At 34.9% G+C, this 19,760-nt stretch overlaps 1 protein-coding gene and 1 long non-coding RNA gene across 3 annotated transcripts; both read left to right on the forward strand.

The window, feature by feature from the left end:
- Positions 1-3,635: 3,635 nt before the first annotated feature.
- LOC147565772 (uncharacterized) lies at positions 3,636-4,781 on the forward strand. Its single transcript, XR_015237366.1, has 3 exons — positions 3,636-3,769; positions 4,090-4,288; positions 4,390-4,781. It is a non-coding gene; the product is annotated as an uncharacterized LOC147565772 (long non-coding RNA).
- A 9,706-nt stretch (positions 4,782-14,487) lies between these two features.
- Positions 14,488-18,798, forward strand: LOC147565773 (MADS-box protein SVP-like). 2 transcript variants are annotated; one of them, XM_086652272.1, is made up of 9 exons: positions 14,488-14,760; positions 15,043-15,238; positions 16,953-17,031; positions 17,229-17,290; positions 17,380-17,479; positions 17,562-17,603; positions 18,060-18,101; positions 18,249-18,427; positions 18,555-18,798. In XM_086652272.1, the coding sequence occupies exons 2-9, from the start codon at positions 15,057-15,059 to the stop codon at positions 18,565-18,567; spliced, it is 699 nt and encodes a 232-aa protein (XP_086508398.1). In that variant the 5' UTR covers positions 14,488-14,760; positions 15,043-15,056; the 3' UTR covers positions 18,568-18,798. The 2 variants fall into 2 exon arrangements, with proteins under 2 accessions (XP_086508398.1, XP_086508399.1); XM_086652273.1 differs by having other exon boundaries at positions 18,252-18,427.
- The last annotated feature ends 962 nt before the right edge of the window (positions 18,799-19,760 follow it).

A 19,760-nucleotide genomic window follows, 5' to 3' on the forward strand; every position in this document is an offset into this window, starting at 1 on the left:
CCTAACAACTTCTTTATGTGCCAGCAAGTCCCGAAATCAAGCGAATATCAAAGCTATATATGTTTAAGGTGAGTATCAATGGTCATTTTGTTTATTCCTCATTCTATCACTACAAAGTTTATTTTAAGAGGGGATCTCAGACCAAAGGAAACAGTTTAATTCTTAGATATGATTTAAGCCACTATGCTTAATTTTTGTGTTGTTTACAACTCCAATGACATTATTATTGAAGGGTACTTCGGGTTACAGTGGACTATAGTAAGTGTTTATTTTATATCCCAAACTTTTTCTCATTGGAATTAAATGTCTGACCAAACTTGAAAAGTTGATCTTTACATCCCAACTCACTTTCTTTAGAGTTCAAGTATATCCCCGAGTTATTCCACTCCTACTACTTATATGTTTCCTATATTTACATCTTTTTATTGTGTTCCAAGTATGGTTCACTAGAGTATTGACCCAAATAACAACCCCTACAAGAGATAAAACTTAGGGTGAGGTTTTGATATATACCTAATAAGGTTTTGATTTGTTTAATTTAGGGTATCTTTCATGGCTTTACTTTAAGGTTTTGATTGAGGGCTTCCTGAAAGATGAGTTCTAGGCCATCTTGAACCATATATATTTAGTTTTTTCATTTGCTTATTCTACTTCGTTTTGTTTCGACCTCAAACAGTTCTTTCGAATGCATTAAAGAGCTAGGCATACAACCTCAAAGAAGTGTAATAGTGTGAACTAAATATGCTTAACAGTGTATTGAAGCTCAAGCAAAATTTTAAACTACAGTTTTCAAAAAAAAAAATTTAACTACAAAATTGAACTACGATTATAAATTTCACTCCTATTCTTCTGCTCCTTAAATTTTAGGTGCTTTCATGTATTTTACAAATTCTTTTGTTTATTTAGGTTTATTTTGCTTAGCTCATTGGCTAGGATTTTACTGGTTCCTCTATTAAAGTCATCTCTATCTCACGCGAGTTCTATCTACCTCTCTCAAATTCGATTTGATGTTTGTAATATATATCAGCCAATTTGTATCTTATACCCTAAGTCGATTTGTAGCTATGTACCACACTAAACCCACTTTCTTTGACTTCACTTTGGGTTATCTTAAACCCTATTTCTTGGTGTTTTCCTCAAATTCGGTTGCAAGGTTTGTGTATCATTCTCTCATTAATATGTTCAGAGGTTCCTTCTCTCATTAACATGTGCAGAGGTACCGTCTTTCTTCTTTGTTTTCTTTTTCTTCTTTGTTTTTTTTTGCTTTTGTATTTAAATTTGAGTTTATATTTGACGTCATAAGCATATAGTTAGCATGTCATCTCAGTTTTTAGTGAAGCTTAGGGTTGCACTGTTTTGGTTACTAGCCTACTGTGTTCAATCACTCGGTTTAGCCTCCTCTCTTGCTGGATTAAGAAGTTCTTGGTGAAAGTTTAGAATCGTTGATTCTTTTAGCTGGATCTTTTTTTACGATATTTTAAGCAAGGAATGAAACTTCGGTTTCGATGGAAACTTCGATGAGTCCAAAAGTGGAAACGTTTCATGGAAACGTTTCGGTCTATGTAGAAACTTTACAAATTTGTGGAAATGTTAGTATCCTTATTAACGTCTCTTTAATATGAAAGGTTAGTATCTTAGAAGCCTAATATGCATTAAAGTAGTTTATTTAGAGGCTAAATGTAATTATTCACCTCTAATAACCCTAAAACACTTATGTTAGGGGCTAATTTGCAATAAAATAGTTAGTTTAGGGGGTAAATTGAGATCATTTAGGGGCTAAATTAAATTATTCACCTCTAATAACCCTAAACCACTTACTTTAGGGGCTAATCTGCAATAAAGTAGTTAGTTTAGGGGCAAATCTAATTGTTTTTAACCTATTCTGTTAGATTGAGGGGCTATATATGCACTTAAGAAATTGTTTAGGGGTTAAGTAACAAGATGATTGTAAGTATACATCAGGTTCTTTAAGGCGCCCCTAAAAATAGTTTCTGGCACCCCTCAAGACATTGGGACAGTGAAGGAACGGGTGCCAGATAACTTTTAAGGGGTGCTTTTAACTTTATAACCTAAAAACCCAAAACCCTAACTTTTCTTCCAACAGTCGCGCCTCTCTCTCCTTCTTCTTCTTCTAGGAAACCCTAATCTCTTTCTTTTCTTCTTCTTCACTCTAAACCCACCCATAAAATCTGAAACATGAAGCTATGAAGAAGAAATCAAGAAGGTTTGATGAAGAAATCAAGAAGAAAGCGAAATTTCGTGAGATTTCGGTCGAAATCTTACACGAAAAGTTTGTAAGTGTATTTTTGTTTCGATGATCTGAAAAACCGAAAAATTTCGGTCATTTCGACCGAAATTTTTCGACTTTTGATTCCTTGATTTTAAGTTAGACTTAAATGTTCTTTATGTCGATTTCTTAGTCTGATCACCCCAAAATTTGAAATGGAACATGTCGTGACTACAATCATGGGCACATAGGAGAGTTGATTATCGAGAATCGATTACTACAAGTGCATAATTTTTATGTACCAAGCTCTCTCAATCTTGAGGTATTCCTATTTCAACAATTATGAGATAATTCCTACAATTAGAATTATGAGACTTTGAATTTTATTGTTGGAAGCTGACTTTGAATTCCTACAGGTGCATGATCGCATTACAGATTATGAAAATTTTCATTGTTGTAAGCAGACTTCTGAGGAGGCCATGAGACCAATTAAGTCAATATTTTCACTACAAGTGAACTCATAATTTGACTGGTGAGTTTCTCTGATTCTAAAACTTTTTGATTTTCTAGATTAAGAAATCAGCATTCACCACCAATGGAAATCAAACTTCGGTAACAGGTAACCTGGAGTGCATGTTTAAGTCAGACAAGATATCTATGATCATTTCCGATTTTGTAATTCATGTTGAGTATTTGATGATGAATCTGTTATGATTTCTATATTAAGCCAGAAAGTATGCTAAATCAAATATCCGTTAAAAATCTTAGGACATCTTCATACCTTGAAAGCATTAAACCCCTGCCCATATTTCTCTTCACCGATTTTGGTTTAGGATTTAGGACTTTTAAATCCTTGAAATCTTAACAATATTTAGTATTTTGTACTCATAAAAACAAGAGACGATATTGATAATGGTTTCTATTTTGGGTTTGTCACTTAAGGATTCCGTGTGGCTACAAACCTTCTGCTACGAATATGAGGTCTTGGATGACCAATCGCTTGGTTCATTGTGGACTTTGGGTAGTTAATATGAGATGACTGTACAACATTGGTTCCTTTGTATATCGTAAATGGTAGACAAGGGCACAAGAGATTGTCAGGGAAGTTAGGATATGAGCAATTAGGGGTTGGATATCGGCCGAAGAGAATTTTTTTTATAATCGGAGTCTTTGGTTTTTTTTGTTGTTTTTCTCATATTACGAGTTTTAAAAAAAAAATACTATTAATAGTTTATGGTGTTGGAGTTATTTCTTGCAATAAAAGATCTAAAATGTAGTCGCTAAATCTTCCAATTAACTTGCATTGACTCATTTATAGCCGTGTACCTGTGAAGATCTATATTAAGCTAGAAACAGTGTTAATTCAAATATGAATCACTTCATTGTTGTTTCATATGGCTGTTAGCTTCGAAATCTGGTGCAATGGTTAAAACACCATCTTCTTTTAATTAATCAAGGGATTTATTTATTTTTTCCTTTTTTGTTAATAGGGTTTGAAGAAAGTGTAAGTGACAACAACACAGGACTGACATTCCATGCTTTGTAAGCTCTCTTTTTGATTTTCTTTTTTCATGGATTCTAATTAATTTTAAATTTTATTGATTAGTTAAGTCTATGGGCTCAAACACTTTCAACGATACGTGAACACCGTGTTTTAGTATAGCTATAGGTGATTTTCGTCCTTTGTTGTTAGAGTTTCAGTCAGGTTACCGTACACAAGTGGCTCTTAATTCAGACTCTTCGAGTCAATTGAGATCTACAATTGGATTTCAGATATGAAACTGGAAGTAAAAACATACACCATTATCTTCTACAAATGTCAGTTGTAGCAATCTTCTCGACTTCTTTTTGTTTGTTCGCAGCTTGAGACAATCATTGGGGGTATAGTATTTGTGCCGTCACACAAGGATCACCCTTAAGTTCAAAAGAAAAGGTTGACCTATTTGTCGAGCACACATTGACTCGAGACTGAAGCTTTCTGTGGGTTTCAATTTGTGTTGTCCCATTTGGGCGGTAAGCATTTGCTCATCAAGAACAACCTTGGGAAAGTTGTGAAGCGTGGTAAATGCAGTTTTTCATTGACAAAAAGACCGTCAAATTTACTGCGATCGTAATATATTGTGGCGGTACTCTTTAAATATAATCAATATATGAATGTGCAGATTCATTCAAGGCGATAAATGATAAGGAATGTCGATGTACCAGTACGTCATTCATGAGAGAAAAGCTATACATACATTACATTGGAACCTTGTGGGTTTCCTGACTCTTCGACTTAGAGTACTGCGAAGGCACCGGATAAAGTGTTTCTGCTAGGGCGGTAACTCAAATGACGGACATGGAATTGGATGAAAGGAAGAAACCAACAGTGCTTGATGTATCGGAGGTCATTCATAATGGAAAAGTCATACTTACATTTCGTCGTTGAGGTTCCTAACTCTTTACCCTGGAGTATGCAAGGCACTGGCGCATACGTTTTTGCTAGGGCATCAACTCAAATGATAGACATGGAGTTGGACGAATGGAAAGAAACAACCATGTTTGATGTGAGCAATATTGTAGATTGTAAATTTAGCTCTTAAATGCATTCAAAAGAACTGTCCGTGCCCGTGGGGCACGGGTTACACCCTCGTTTGTATACAAAAAGAGATGAATGGGCATTTGACTTTTGAAAACTTAGACTGAGCAAGGCATCAACTAATTCTTCGTACCAAACTCTTAGGGTGTGTTTGATATCTCTTATTTCGATGGAAATAAAATAATTTTCTTGGAAATAAGTATTTCTACCGTTTGATGCGAAGTATAATTCCATGGCTTTAATTCCATAAGGAATCTATTTCCATGAGATAGTCTACTTTATAATTCATTGCCCCCCCCCCCCCTAAGAATTAGTTTATGTGGAAAGTCAAAAATCAAAATAACAATATTTTAATACATTCAGATACTTGAAACCTAATATTTATCTCCATATATGTTCAAAATGACATTGTTACCCATAAAATTTAGCAAAATATACTTTTACTTATACATTGGACAAATGACATTTTTGTCCTTCTTACCAAATGACATTTCTGTCCTTCTTACCAAATGACATGTTTACAAAGTTGTAAAAATGACATTTTGGCTTTATATAGCTAAAATTACATTTTTACTCTTTCATAATATGAAATTGACATTTTTTTCCCTTATGTTGTCAAAATTACATTTTTACTCCATATAATATCAAAATGACATTTTTATCCTTATGTGGTCTGAAAGACTTTCCATGAAACTCTTTTATTTTCATGGAATTATTTTTCTGATATCAAACACAACCTTATAATTTGTTTTAGGCCGTAAAAAGATTTATGTAGTTTGCACACATAGTGAGGATTAATAGGATCCCGAAAGTAGATGGTTGAGTATAAACTGTTTCCTTTAAGGTGCCATGAAGAAAAACATTGTTGAAATCTAATTGTTTAATATTTCAGTCATTTTGGACATCTAAGTTTAAGAGAACTCTAACAGTAGCAAGCTCATCTATTGGACTAAAGGTATCTGTGAAATCAATTCCGTATTGTTAGTGAAAACCCTTGGCATCAAGTCTGGCAACAGTGTAATATATTATAATAACAATCTCGTCCGAGTTTTCAAGTAGTGAAAGGAAAATTTGTAGGTTGTTCAATGTCATGTAAGGTTGTTGATTGCTCCGATATCAAAATATTGTGGACAATTCCACAACAGTAAATTAATGGTGTGTTTGGATGACGGAATCATGAATCCGTAGAATCATGAGTCTGAACAAGTATATATTTTTTTTAGTTTGTTTGGTAAGTGATAGGCCTAAAAAGTTTCCTAAATAGGTCTACACCCGCAAGTGCACGGGTGTCAAGTTGTAATAAATTCCGGTAAGACCAGTTCGTTCCTCAGAGACTTAGTCAAACTTAAATTCTAACTTTAATTCTAACTTGGAGTCTAACTTGGTTTGATTGGTAATATTTTTCAAATTAAAAAAGAAAATAACAATAAAAATTTAAATAACTCTTAATTAGATATTCAGAAAAGGGGATCCTAGGGTTTTCGAATCCGTCCTTCTAACAATTCTAACGACGATTTATTATGATTTAATTAGCAAATTCTTTATATAACTCAGATTTTTGGTCCATGAATGGTCTAAAATCCGGAAGATTTTATCATGAAAAACAATAAAAATTATTAACAAATCATATCGATAAAATTAAGTACGAAGAACTTCATCTAAAACCCTAGATAAAAGATTAGTTAATCATAGACATTATATAAAAAAAAATTGGAAAATAAAGTAAAGAGAGGGAGAAGAAAACTTAACTTTTTCGCTATTTCAGAACCAAACAGGGCCTTAGGGAAAGGATTTCCTTCTGTTTTCCCAAAATTCTGCCAAACGCACCCTCAGGGAAAACGATTTTCTCGTCTTCCCGAAAACGGTTTCTCTGTGGGAAAATTATTTTCTCACCTTTTTTCTCGTCTTCTCCAATTAATTTCTTTAACCTCCCTCACTCTACTGTTTCTGTCTCTCTTTCTCTTGATATTAGAACTCTCTATATTCTCTTTCTCACTAAGAAAGCAGAAAGTCAAATAACAAACAATAAGCAAATCCGAAAACTTTCTTTTTTTCTTTCTTTTGTATTTTCTCTCTCTACAAATTCTCTCTACAACTCCCTGTTTCTATCTCTCTCTGTAATCTCTCTCTCTCTCTCACTAAGAACAAAGATTACACAAAAGAAAAATAAGAAAAAGAAAAGATGATGATGATGAAAATCTCTGTCTCTGTTTCTTTCTCTCTCTCTACCCCGTGATGATCCTCTCCTTTCTCTCTGTCTAAACTCTGGTTTCTGTTTTATCTAGCCGTCGAGAGATCCTCCTGAGAGCATCCCCAACGGATCAGGAGATCACCAAATTTTGGTGATCTCCTGAAAATTCTCCACCCAACGGCACAGCAGATTGCCAAAAATCTGCTGTGCCGTGAACAGTAACTGCCCAAATCTGGGCAGTTACTGTTCCCTCTCACTAAAATGGTGAGAGGTGGGCCAGGGGTTTATTCAATAATTGTTTGGTCCCTTTTTTTGTTTCTTATTTGATTATTAGTCTTCCTTTTTGTTTTTTCTTTAATGTTTGGTCCTTTTTTTGTTTCTTGTTTAATTTTTTGGTCCCTTTTTATGTTTTTTTTTTGGTGTTTGGTCCGATAAATTTTTTAATTATTTAATTAAATTACACTAAAATAAAAAATTAAACATTTAATCTAAATATTCGAAAAAAAAGCTACCTTGAATATTTTTATTTATACCCTTAATAACACATAATCGGACTATTATGATTTTCATTTCTACCGTTATCGATTTTGTGTACTCCGGGTTTTCGGAGACATTTCAATAAAAAAAAAGTACTCCATAAATCAAAGTAGATGTCGTTTCATAGAAATAACATACATAATTATACTTTTTAGGGAATTCTAATATTCGTAATAAAACATTGGGATCCCAAATATTAATCGGAATCGCTCTCCCCCGAATAATACGTTGGAGGTTCGTCTTTAGGCTCGACTCCCTGACATGTATTATGATCGTGTCCAACCTCATTGCAAACAGGGCATGGTGTTTCAGCCACCTCCTGAATAAATTGAACATATTTGTTATGTTACACTGGGAATAAAATTTATGTATACATATAACCACAATCGTAACCTAATAAACTAACCTTTAAGAAACGATCGATATAGTCTGAAACCCAGTCAAAATAGTTGCACTTTTTGCAGTGAAGATAACCACCTCTTCCACTAACTCCGTCTGCATAACTCAAGGTTAGGTAATCATGACAATCGTTCGGACAATAACACCAACTCCATCCACACTCGCTCATGGAATGCCCGGAACGATTACAGATCAAACAAAAAGACGACGATGAACCAGACATCTTTACTCAATGGGAACGCTCGAGCAACAAGGTATATTTATAATCTCTAACTAATACTCTGCAACAACCTCTCCATGCCACAACACTTTTATAGGGGAGGGTTCAATAAAATACTCTGGGTTGAGCGGACAAGGCTACTTTTGTAGGGTTGACTGGACAAGACAACTTTTGCAGACTTGAAGGGACAAGACATAGTGTCTGGGTTGATTAAACAAGACATACACCTTGGGTTGAGAGGGAAAAAACACAGAACCGGAGTACAACGGTCAAAATGACCACATTTAATGAATTCGTTTAACGAGGCGCAAATAGGAAAAAAACACGCAACCGGAGTACAACGGTCGAAATGTCGTATTAGTTTCGGTTTGTAGTTTTATTAAAATGTCGTATTAGTTTAATTTGTAGTTTAAGTCTTGTAATTTCAACTAGTTAAATTTATTTTATAAAAAAATTAGTGTTAAAAAATGGTAAAAATGAAATTTGGTGTGATGAATAGTGATTTGGTGAAACTTTTAGTGATTTGCCTTTGGGTTCCCCAATTTGAAAACACCAAAAAAATTGGTGAAGATTCCTTTTTGGTGTTTTTTTTGGTGCTAACCATTGGGGATGCTCTGATGATGACAATTCCTGTGTCTATATAGCAGAAAAATAATCGTGATTCTTCCCCAATCTTCCACAACTCTCGGTTTTAGAAACTTTCCTTCTCCTCTTTCTTCTTTCTAAAACCAGCAGCTCAACTCTCTCTCTCTAAGAATCTCGAATCCCCCCAATCACCACTCTCTTTCTTTCCTTCTCTCTGTATTATTTTCTTTCCTAATCTCCATCTCGGTTTCTCTTTTATATGGAAAGAAGAGGAAATAAAAAATCCCGAGAGCTTTCTCTCTCTAATGATTTTTTTTTATTTCCAAAATAGTTGGGATAAGGGAGAGAACGACCGGCAGGTTTGTTGACTGGCCAAACGTCCTTACGTGATTGCTGATCTCACGCCAGGTTGGATATTACTAGAGCTGACGATATGCTGGAATAGGGACTACCGAGAGAGAGCACAACAGCCATTGGATGGTTTTACTTAGACGCTGGCGCAGCAGACTTCGTTGGATCAAAAGGGAGTACCGAAACTCGCGCGCGGAACATACCTAATCATGCCCAATCCAGAAACCCGAAATCAGTCCCGCGTAACCCGAAAGTATCCCACTTATGTCCAGATTGCTCCGGGTTCTCCATCCGATTATCGCCACGTGTATCAGAGAACTCTATGTTGACCTGGTCTAATGATTTTGACTAAGACTTTGACTTCGCCTAAATTGCTCGTCCTGACTCCGATTTGACTTCCGTTTTCGCCGTTGGGTTTACCCCAAACTCTAGTTTCATCTGAGTATCAATATTTGCCAAAGTTTGAAGAGCACCAATACCACCAAATGACCAAAATACCCCTAACATCAATTTCTACCGATTTCGTCTGCTTTTCGCACTGAACCCTGTAAAGATACCTGATAAAGAAAAACACATAATTTATCAGAGTAACTGTCCGAAATGGACTAACTAACCCGAGTTAAGAGATTCAAATGAGACATTTTCATGTCTCATCAGTAAGTAATAAGAATCCGAAGATTTATGATTATTTGATATTTTAAAGGTTTCCTTAAAAAAATTGAAGAAACATTTTCCTCAAAACTCGTTTTTTTTAATATTGTTTTCTTCGAAAAACCTTTCCGTTTTCTAGAAAGTTGTTTCTTCATTAAACCTTTTTCTACGAAAACCGTTTTTCGAAAAATTAATTATTTTTCTTCGAAATTAGTTTTTCATAAATTGCTTTTTATCTTGTCAATCGTTTTCCCTTGATAATGTTTTTTATTCTCGAAAACCGTTTTTTTACGAAAAAAACTTTTCCTTGTCTTCTGAAAGTCGTTTATCTCGAAAATAATTTTTGGTTATTGAAATTTTTTTCGAGATAAAACGGTTTTCAAGAAGAAACAGTTTTTCCGAAAAAAAAATGATTGGGTTATTTCCCAAATAGCCCCCAACTTTGTGACCAGCTTCCTGCCTAGCCCCTTACTTTATCAAACATACCCAGATGGCGACCTTTTTCAATTACCGTTACAACACCGTTAACCAGTCATCATTTCTCTCTTCTCCATCTCATTACCTCTCTCTGCCACCTCACTTTCTCGCCACGTCATCGTCTTCACCGGCGAAAGTCGCCGACCGACCAATTTTCAGGCCGGCTACCTTCAAACATAAAAAAAATAATTATCTCTTCTCTCTCTTGTTCTAATTTTTTTTTTAAAATCTCTCATCTCTCTCTAAATCTGGTTCACCAGATCTAGGTCTGTTCGCAGACCTTCATGAACATACCTAGATCTGATCGAGAGAGAGGAGAGTTTTTTTTAATCTTTTTTAGAGAGAGATATGTTTGAAGGTCGCCGACCGAAAAATTTGTCGGCCAACGACTTTCGCCGGTGAAGACGATGAGGCGGCGAGAAAGTGAGGTGGCAGAGAGAGGTAATGAGATAGAGGAGAGAGAAATGATGACTGGTTAACGAAGTCATAACGGTAACTCAAAAAGAGGGCCATCTGGGTATTTTTGATAAAGTAGGGGGCTAGGCAGGAAGTTGGTCACAAAGTTAGGGGCTATTTGGAAAATAATCCAAAATGATTTTAGAGAAATCGATTTTCAAGAAAAATCGAGAGAAAAAAAAATTTCGTCAGGAAAATGGTTTTCGGAAAACAACGGTTTTTGAAAATAAAAACGGTTGTCGAGAAAAAAAACAGTTTTTCGGGGAAAAGCAGTTTTTGAGAAAAAAAAATTTTAGGGAAAAAATAGTTTGTTTTAGGGTAAAAGATTATTTTCAAGAAAAAAACTATTGTGGGAAAAAAATTATTTTCCAAAATTAACTTTTCGAGAAAAAATGGTAAACAGTTTTCGTGAAAAGGCAGTTTCTAGAAAAAAAACTGGTTTTGAAAAACAATTATTTTGTAGTAAAATATATTTTTTGGGGTTGATTTTAAGTTTGAAATTTGAGTATATTAATCCAAAATCCTAGCAAATCTTAGGGGGTAGAGTGGGATTTTAGTTAAATTCAAATTTTGGACTTAGAAATCCTTAGGATTCAAGACTCTTAGGATTCAAGAGTCTTAGGATTTTCTGTAGCCAAACAGACCAAGAAATCTTGATTCCTAACAAAGCTCATGTTTATTAAGAATCCTACTTAGAAATCTTGCAACCAAACACACCATAAGCGATTTTCACTGAATAAGTGTACGACGCCAATTTAAACTATTTGTTTTATAACTTAGTAAAGCATGTAATTTCTAAATTAATGAAGTCAGGAAGTGTTTTTTCCCGATATATGTCAACCTGGTGATCAAGATTTTCAATTGAACGGTGAATTTTCTTTTAAGTTTTCCAAGTTAAATTAAACGGACAGGCCAAGCAAAAAAAAAAACAGTATGATGCTCGAGTCAATGGAGTATTTATTTGTAGTTTAAATAAATAACTATAAGTCTGAATTTTAAAGATGACTTTTCGATCCATTTTTAGGGCAACCCTAAAAGCTCGTATAGGTTTGGATGACCCAGTGGCGAGGCCAGGACATATAGTCTGGTGGGGCGCATTTTATACCTATAAAAAAATTAATTAACAATATAAAACCTTATTCATTGATTTTAGTAATATCATCGATTCTCTCTCTTGTGACGGTTAACGATAACAATGGTTATGATGGTAATGGTTGCAAATTTTCTCACGCACGATTAGGTGTACACCTTGTTGGTAAGACGTTACTGATGGTTATAACGGTAGCGTTAATTTTATTGACGGATAAACACATCTTCTTATAGGTGGTCACTGATGTCCCCACTAAAATTTGAATGAGTTTTTAACTGGTTTGCTCTTTACCTATCCGGTAAGACGTTAATTTACATTAGTAGGCATTACTGACGTGTAAACACATCTACTGGCTTCGATTGAGATTCCAGTGTGTTCTTCACCGACAGACCAGTTGTATGGCAAGTAAGACGCTAATGATGGTTACCCACGAACTCTTATCGGTGGTAGCGACTTGATCCAAAAGTCACGACCGCAACCCAATCATTGACTGAAACCCTACCATTGAGAGAGAAAGAGATATGAAACTGGATGAGACCTAATCATTGGCCGCCACCACCATAAATTAATAGAGTGAGGAAGAGGAAGTTCCAGAGAGAAGAAAGAGAATGACAAAGAGAACGGGTAGTGTTGCATAGAGAAAGAGATAAAATGTTAGAAATAGCTTTTAATGACAGTCGGTGTTATGTCGTCGGCGAAAACGGAGAAAAAACAGGTGTGTCCAACTAACAATTGATTTTTCTTTGTCAATTTATCAATTAAAAGATAATGTTTCTGTATATAGAAAATGGGACGAACCACTTTGGACTTCTATGTAATGAGATGTAGTTGGTGGGCTTACATTAAATTGCTTTGAACTCAGCAACTCCAATTAAATTCTCAAAAATTAGATTTGAAGGAAAAGGGTGCCACTCTTGGATCAGTGGGGGCATGTGCCCCCACTGACCCTTAGTGGCATCCCCCCTGGGATGACCATTACACTGCAAGGCGGAGATGATGCAGTGGTAAGACATCGCCGTGATGATTGCCGCGTGTGTATATATGTTTGGAGGACAATATCTGATGAGTGTATCTTCTGACACTGACAGATCGTTTGACACACAATGGTTCGTGTACGAAAGTAGATCTATTGGCTCTATCCTGTCTAATTATCTCCCTTTGTTTTGAAGGACGACAATGCCTTATCTCTCATCTTTCTCATAAATCTTAATAGAGATATTAATGCGCTAGTCAACCTCGAACTTTATGAGCTTCTTCGGGTTGGACATCTCCTATAAATCCGAGACTTGTTAGGTTGGCTTCGATGTCACTATGAGTCAAACCAATGATGTACCAAAGGTTATTCAAAAGTACACTTCTCAATATTCAACGTCATATTGTATGCAGATTGCACGTGTCAAACGCCATTTTAAGCTTAGGGACGACCACTGCTCTAACCTTGCTTCATATAACATTCCATTACTTTCCCGACATGTTCTTAGAAGATTTTGGTTACAAACCTCTGGTAAGTGGCCCAACATTCTTTAAGTCGAACAACATATGTTGATAACACTACAATGCTTTGTGAGTTTTGAAAGTCGTTTGTTTTTAGGCGTGAGGGCATACTTGCAAAGACACTCTGACACTCAAGTTAATTCAGTGTGCACGTTTGATCCCCGCCTACACAAGCAAATTGTTGATAAATTTCCAAAATGACAGAAATCAGTTCAATTGTAAGGACTGAATTAAGATCTTGTTTAGGACAAATCTGTGTGATACTTATAGATATACAAGGTGACGATTGGGCACCATCAATGGGTAGTCACGTGGCATGGCCGTCCAAGGCAAAAATAATTGATTGTGCTCGTACCTTTTGTTAATAATGACTCCAATTGAAAAAGCGAATCTTCGACGATACTTAGCCTTCTGTGTCACCGTCATTTTGTCGGGCAGGCCAACGCTCAAGGTGTCGAATTTATATTTGCAGACCTTCCTACTGTGTCTCTCTGATCAAAGCATGGCTCAGGAGAATATCTTACTCGTAAGGACCTTTCTGCTATGATAGAGTTCAAGGCCCTCAGGGCTAGAAGACTTGTAGTGTGACGTCTTGAAAATCGCTCCCGTTAGAGCAAGGCTCAAGTGGTGAAGCTCGGTCGAGTCAATCCGTTGACATCTTGTCCTAGTCAAAACTGAACAATTATTGATTGGCTAGACACATATACTTAACTAGAGTGAAAATCTTTTCTTTGCTTTGCTTTTTATAATTGAGAGGCTAATTTCAGAGCAATCTAGACAAAAAAAAACTCATTTTCTTTGTTGGTAATTACTCAAAAAAAAAGTTGTTATCTTTTTTTTTTTGAAAAATAAAAGTTTATCAGTTGAGCAATTATACATCTAAATAAACAAAAAAGAAAAGGTCATATTTAAGCTCACACTTGAAAAACAGCAAAAATATCACCATTTTAAATCTGTCTTAACTTTGAACAAGGACACCCAAATTTGGATTAAAAATTTATATGTTTTAATAGACAATTTTGCCTGATTTGGTGATTAATTAATAACCATCAAATTGAAAATTAAACCAATCACCACAAACCCAACAACTTTTTTTTTTTTGTTGAAGTACAAACCCAACAACTTAAACACTAAATTTATCACGAGAAACTCAATTGTGAGTTAATAAAAGGTTTAGGGTTCATTATTGCACTGTCACTGTTATAGGGGCATGGGCATTGTACGTAAACATAACATCCACACAATAATATAATACTAGTATATTTCTTTCTTTTTTTAGTTTTTTGAAGTCAATTCAGGTCTAGAGAGAGAAAGAGAGTGAGAGAATGAAGAAGATAGTCTAGAGAGAGAGAGAAGAGAATAGAATCAATTTTGCTATAAAAGGACTCAATTTTCTCTCTCATTCTAAAGAAGGAGTATCATTTTAACTGGTGGGTTTTGAGTGCTGTTGACGAATCCATCTTCAAACAGAATCACCATTGACAATCCAACAAGTTGTAAACAGGTAAAAGGAGAAAGAATATTAAAGATTGAAAGTGGGTTTTATCTGGATTTCATTTTTGATTCAGTTTGGTTCATGTTTTTTTTTTGTATTAGGGTTTCTGTGTTTTATAGTCTTAATTAGGAAAACAAATGTTCTTCTTACTGTTTTTACCCAAAAACCCATATTAAATATTTTGCCGATCTGGGTATATAATAAGTTTCATTTATTTTTAGTTCTAGCTAGTGATATTTGATAGGGTTTTTTTTGTTGTTAAGTTTGAGTTTATTTGTGGGTTTTGAGTAGATTTTGGAGAAAGAATGGCAAGAGAGAAGATTCAGATCAAGAAGATTGACAATACAACAGCAAGACAAGTGACTTTTTCTAAGAGAAGAAGAGGGCTTTTTAAGAAAGCTGAAGAGCTTTCTATTCTTTGTGATGCTGAGGTTGCTCTTATCATCTTCTCTGCTACTGGCAAGCTCTTTGAATACTCTAGCTCAAGGTCTCCTCTCTCTCTCTCTCTGCTCTCTCTCTCTCTCACTCGCTCTCGCTCTCTGTAGTTAGATCCCAACCCTAGTCTCTCCGGTGGAGAAACGACTATTGTACTACCCAACCAAAGTAGGTTTCACCGCTTTTGTGGGAAACAGTAAGATCCAACTCTTGGTTTACGAAGCGGAGATATATATATACCTGGTTACCACTCAATTGAAGTAGGCTTCACCTCTCTCGCTCTGTACCAGAGAGTGAGAGAACACACACATATAATATATATGTAAAAGGAGAGATGACCTTCATAATTATGGTGAGTTTTAAGCAATGATAGGGAACAAGAAAACTAGGCAAGACTCCAGGCAAAAATCTTATTTCGTTTGCCGTGATTTATAGTTCGGCAAATTAAAATCATCGGAAACACGAATCACTGCAAACCACCTAAGATTTTTGTCCACAGTCCGTCTAGTCTTTCTTGTTCCCTAGCATTTTTTTGTAAAGATCTTCAAAGATCTTGAGCCATCTATATTATTACACCACTAAAATTAAGATAGAAAAGATGATTCTAGTTAAAGAGAAGAACCCAAGTTGATGAAGGATAGTGGATGGTGGGGTCTTATGATTATAAGTACTTGATGTTATTAGCACAGGTGAACCCATATATAGATCAAAAGTCATCAATCACTAGTACACCTTACAGATCTTCATCAGTTGCATATATTGTGAAAGTTGAAACTTTCAAACTCTCAGTTAGTCATTGTGATATAAGTACTTATTGCATCAATTTAGTAATTTCTTTTAGGGTTTATGTATTTTCTTGTCTGGTTCTTACTTTAAAGTTGAGATCTTTTTAGATCTCAATTTACATATTTCATAAATTAAAAAACACCCAAAACTAATCTAGTATGAAAAAGAGATTTCTAGATTTAAATTTCTAATTTACCTAACAATTGAGAGATAACTGGAAGTCTTCATTAACCAGAAATCACAAAGACTTGAACTTATAGGATCAAAGTGGGAAGCGTAGGGTTTAATTGTATGGTCGCTTAGAACGCGCCAATTTTGACACTTTAGGGTTTATCGCATCATATAGCGCTAGTATGACAGTTGATTTAATATCGAATGGTTTCTTAGTTAGTTGGAATTTTTTTCACAATATCATATTACAACAGCGGAAAACTCAAGGAAGTTTAGAACGTTGGCTGAACCCGAAAAAAGCGTACATGATATACATCCTCTTAAAGATTTAAAAAAATGTTGAAATTGTGTTACTGAATTGAAAGAAAAATAAAACTCTTAGAGGAATCCCTTTATATAGTATTAGGGTTTCCAATTCCAAAAGAAAGTCGTCTAAACAAATTGAAGCTGCCAAAGCCTCTACATCATAATGCAAGCGTTATCACATACTGTTTATTGGTTTCCTCGGATGGATCTGGTTAGTTAGATGCTTGCTATTTACTACCGGAAGGGGGTGTCACTATATTTTATGTCATGTTAATTGAAATTTGATAATAATGATTAAACCCGTGTTTAATTATCAACTAGCATACATGCTTTAGGTCTTACTACATTAGTTTTAATGATCGAAGTGTTTGAAAGATGTTGAATCAATAAGTACTAATTGTTCTTATGTATGTATACATACATATTCCACATTCGAGCTCAAAGAATTTAATGATATAGAAACTAATATATGATCATTTCTTTTATATTTTCTTCTTGTAAAGTATGAAGGAGGTACTTGAGAGGCACAATTTGCACTCGAAGAACCTCCAGAAACTCGCTCAACCGTCCCTTGAGCTGCAGGTAAGTAAGCTGTTATTTCATTATCCACTTGATATATTTTTTTGTTGCATTGTTATCCACTTTATATTGTATATATTTTCATCTATTCAATGTGGTATTATATGTAAAAATGTGTATGCATGTAGATGATAACTCGACGAGGTTTATTTATTATGAAGTTTAAAGCTTGTTTTGGTTTTTATAATTGGATTGTTTAGACACAGAATAGCGGTTATGCCAGATTAAGCAAGGAAGTAGTAGAGAAGAGCCAACAGTTGAGGTACAAGAATGTTTATCAATATCCCCATTATCGTTTTGTACTAATGAATAATGGTGATAAATTAACTTATTCTTTGTGAATAACTATAGGCAGATGAGAGGAGAGGATCTTCGAGGTTTAACTATCGAAGATTTACAGCGACTAGAGAAATCACTTGAGACAGGCTTGGGCCGTGTGCTAGAAACAAAGGTTTCTTATGAAATATTTTTAGTTACCCGTATTAGTAGGATTATCATCAGTTTCATACTTACTGAATTTCAATTGGTTTCAGGGTGACCGAATACTGAAAGAGATTGATGTCCTCCAAAAAAAGGTTAGAATACTAATCAATTTCGTTTTCTTCAAATATCGCTAAATCGAAAAACTAATTGTGTATATGAGTTAAACCACATGTCCAATAAGATTGTATTCTAAAATACTGTGGTCTATAGTCAAAATTCTGTGGTATATATTCAGAATTCAAAATCCGTTCAAATTTGAAACTTGCACTACAAAAAAAAAAGAGTATGTTCTGCGCGCGAAACCATTGAGAAAAGTGAAAATCCGTCGGGAAAGCTCTTTTTCCAACGGCCTAAAAACCGAAGAAAACGCCAAGGAAATAGTGACAAAGGCAATACAGAAAGATGTTACATTATCAGATTGTGTTTGTTTATATTAATCCAAAACATGAATCTTAATTTATCCTTGGTAAACCGTAATTTATTTCCCCAAGCATTTCTAAATCTCATTTTGCACAAATAATTAAAATGACTAAATACGAAAAATGCAGGGACTTAAGTTGATGGAAGAGAACGACCGTCTGAGAAATCAGGTTCGTCATAGTAAATTCCTCTTTTCTTTTTCGTTAGTATATACTTGGTTGGGTAGTTTAACATGTGAATCTCTTTACTGGGAAGACCATAGTTCGACTCTTATTATTTCACGATTTTTTACCTTGTACCTATAATTTGGTGGACAACAGATGTTGGGAAAACATGTTGGTGTTGATTCTTTACAAGTGCAGAATGTGGGGTTCGGGCATGAAGAAGGCCAATCCTCTGACTCTGTCACCACCACCATCCCCGCCTGCAACTCTTCTACTGGTGGTGCTCCTCCTCGAGACTACGATGACAGCTCTGATACCTCTCTCAAGTTGGGGTAGGTCGACACACCATTTCTCATTCGGTCAGGGAGGTGTAAGAAGTTAATGCAGAGGATTTTGTTGGAAAATGGGTTTGTGAGTCTAATTATATCATTCTCACAAAATTGTGTTTTATTTATGCAGGTTACCCTTTTAGCTGGAAATGGAAGCAATATAAGGGATGGTATGAAGAAGACAGTAAATGTTTATTAACCTATTGACTATAAATTATCATATTAGAGCTTGGATTTCTTATATATTTGCTTGTTGCTAGTGAATGTACTATATACTTATTCATTGCATGTTGTTTTAGAAATTATCTACACATTTGTTAAGTTCTTTTTTTTTTGTTGAACTTGTTGTCTCTATGGTAACTTATGTTTCTTTATAGAGTGGTGATTAAATGAGCTCAAGCTCATGGAGAGAAGTATGAGCTTGAGCTCGTGGCTGTTGGATTTGTCAAGATCTTCCCATGGCAAAATATATCCCCCTTATTTTCTCCTTAATTAAAGGATTCTCTAAAAACTAGAAAACTTAACCCATCCGTATCACTTTAATTACAAGTCTGCCACAGACAAAACTTCCATGCATCCATAGCAGTTGTTATTTCTGCAAATCTTTGTCTCTCTCTAACTTTCACTTTCTTTCTTCTTCAAGTCATCAACGGGGTTGATGTATCAATCGATGAAGAACAAGTAAAAGTCCATTGATTTATCGATTCAATAAATAATATGAAGAAAGAAGGAATAACCATTACAAAATCATAAGATACCATTAGTGAAAGTTAGTTTGGGGGTTCTCTCTCTAAATTTCATGTTCTTTCTTAATATTCATCAATGGAGGATCTCTACAGTCTCCACCTTGGTATGAATTACTCATCTTCCTAAGTATCAAAATTTTGAAGCGTCAAGAACTCGAGAATCTGATCAATTAAAAAATGAATTCAATAAGCAAAAAACCAGACCAAGATTTCTAGAAGTATGAAGTGCCTCAATTTTGCGACAATGGGTGTGGGTTTTATGTATCACAATCAACCATGAATTTCTATTCCAAGTACTATAAAGAACACCTATGTTCTTGAGTTTAACCTTACTGTTTTCTTAGCTTTTTATTTTTTGAATTTCTTTTTGCAATGGTTTGTATCTTCATTAGTTATTACTACTAAACATATCAGTAATAGAATTCCTTATTTCCTTACTATTATGAAGAGATTGAAGATGACGTGATTTTATTGGTTTATAATATGGGAATGAGAGTCTAAAAGAGGATGAAAGTCTAAAGGAGGATGATGAAGAGATTGAAGAAGATGCATTGAATCAAGCTCAAAATATCTAATGGTCATGAGCTTAA

Source organism: Eschscholzia californica, unplaced genomic scaffold, assembly GCF_041429995.1.
Source record: "Eschscholzia californica isolate CP2 unplaced genomic scaffold, dmEscCali1.0.p SCAF_1, whole genome shotgun sequence".
Lineage (NCBI taxonomy): Eukaryota > Viridiplantae > Streptophyta > Magnoliopsida > Ranunculales > Papaveraceae > Eschscholzia > Eschscholzia californica.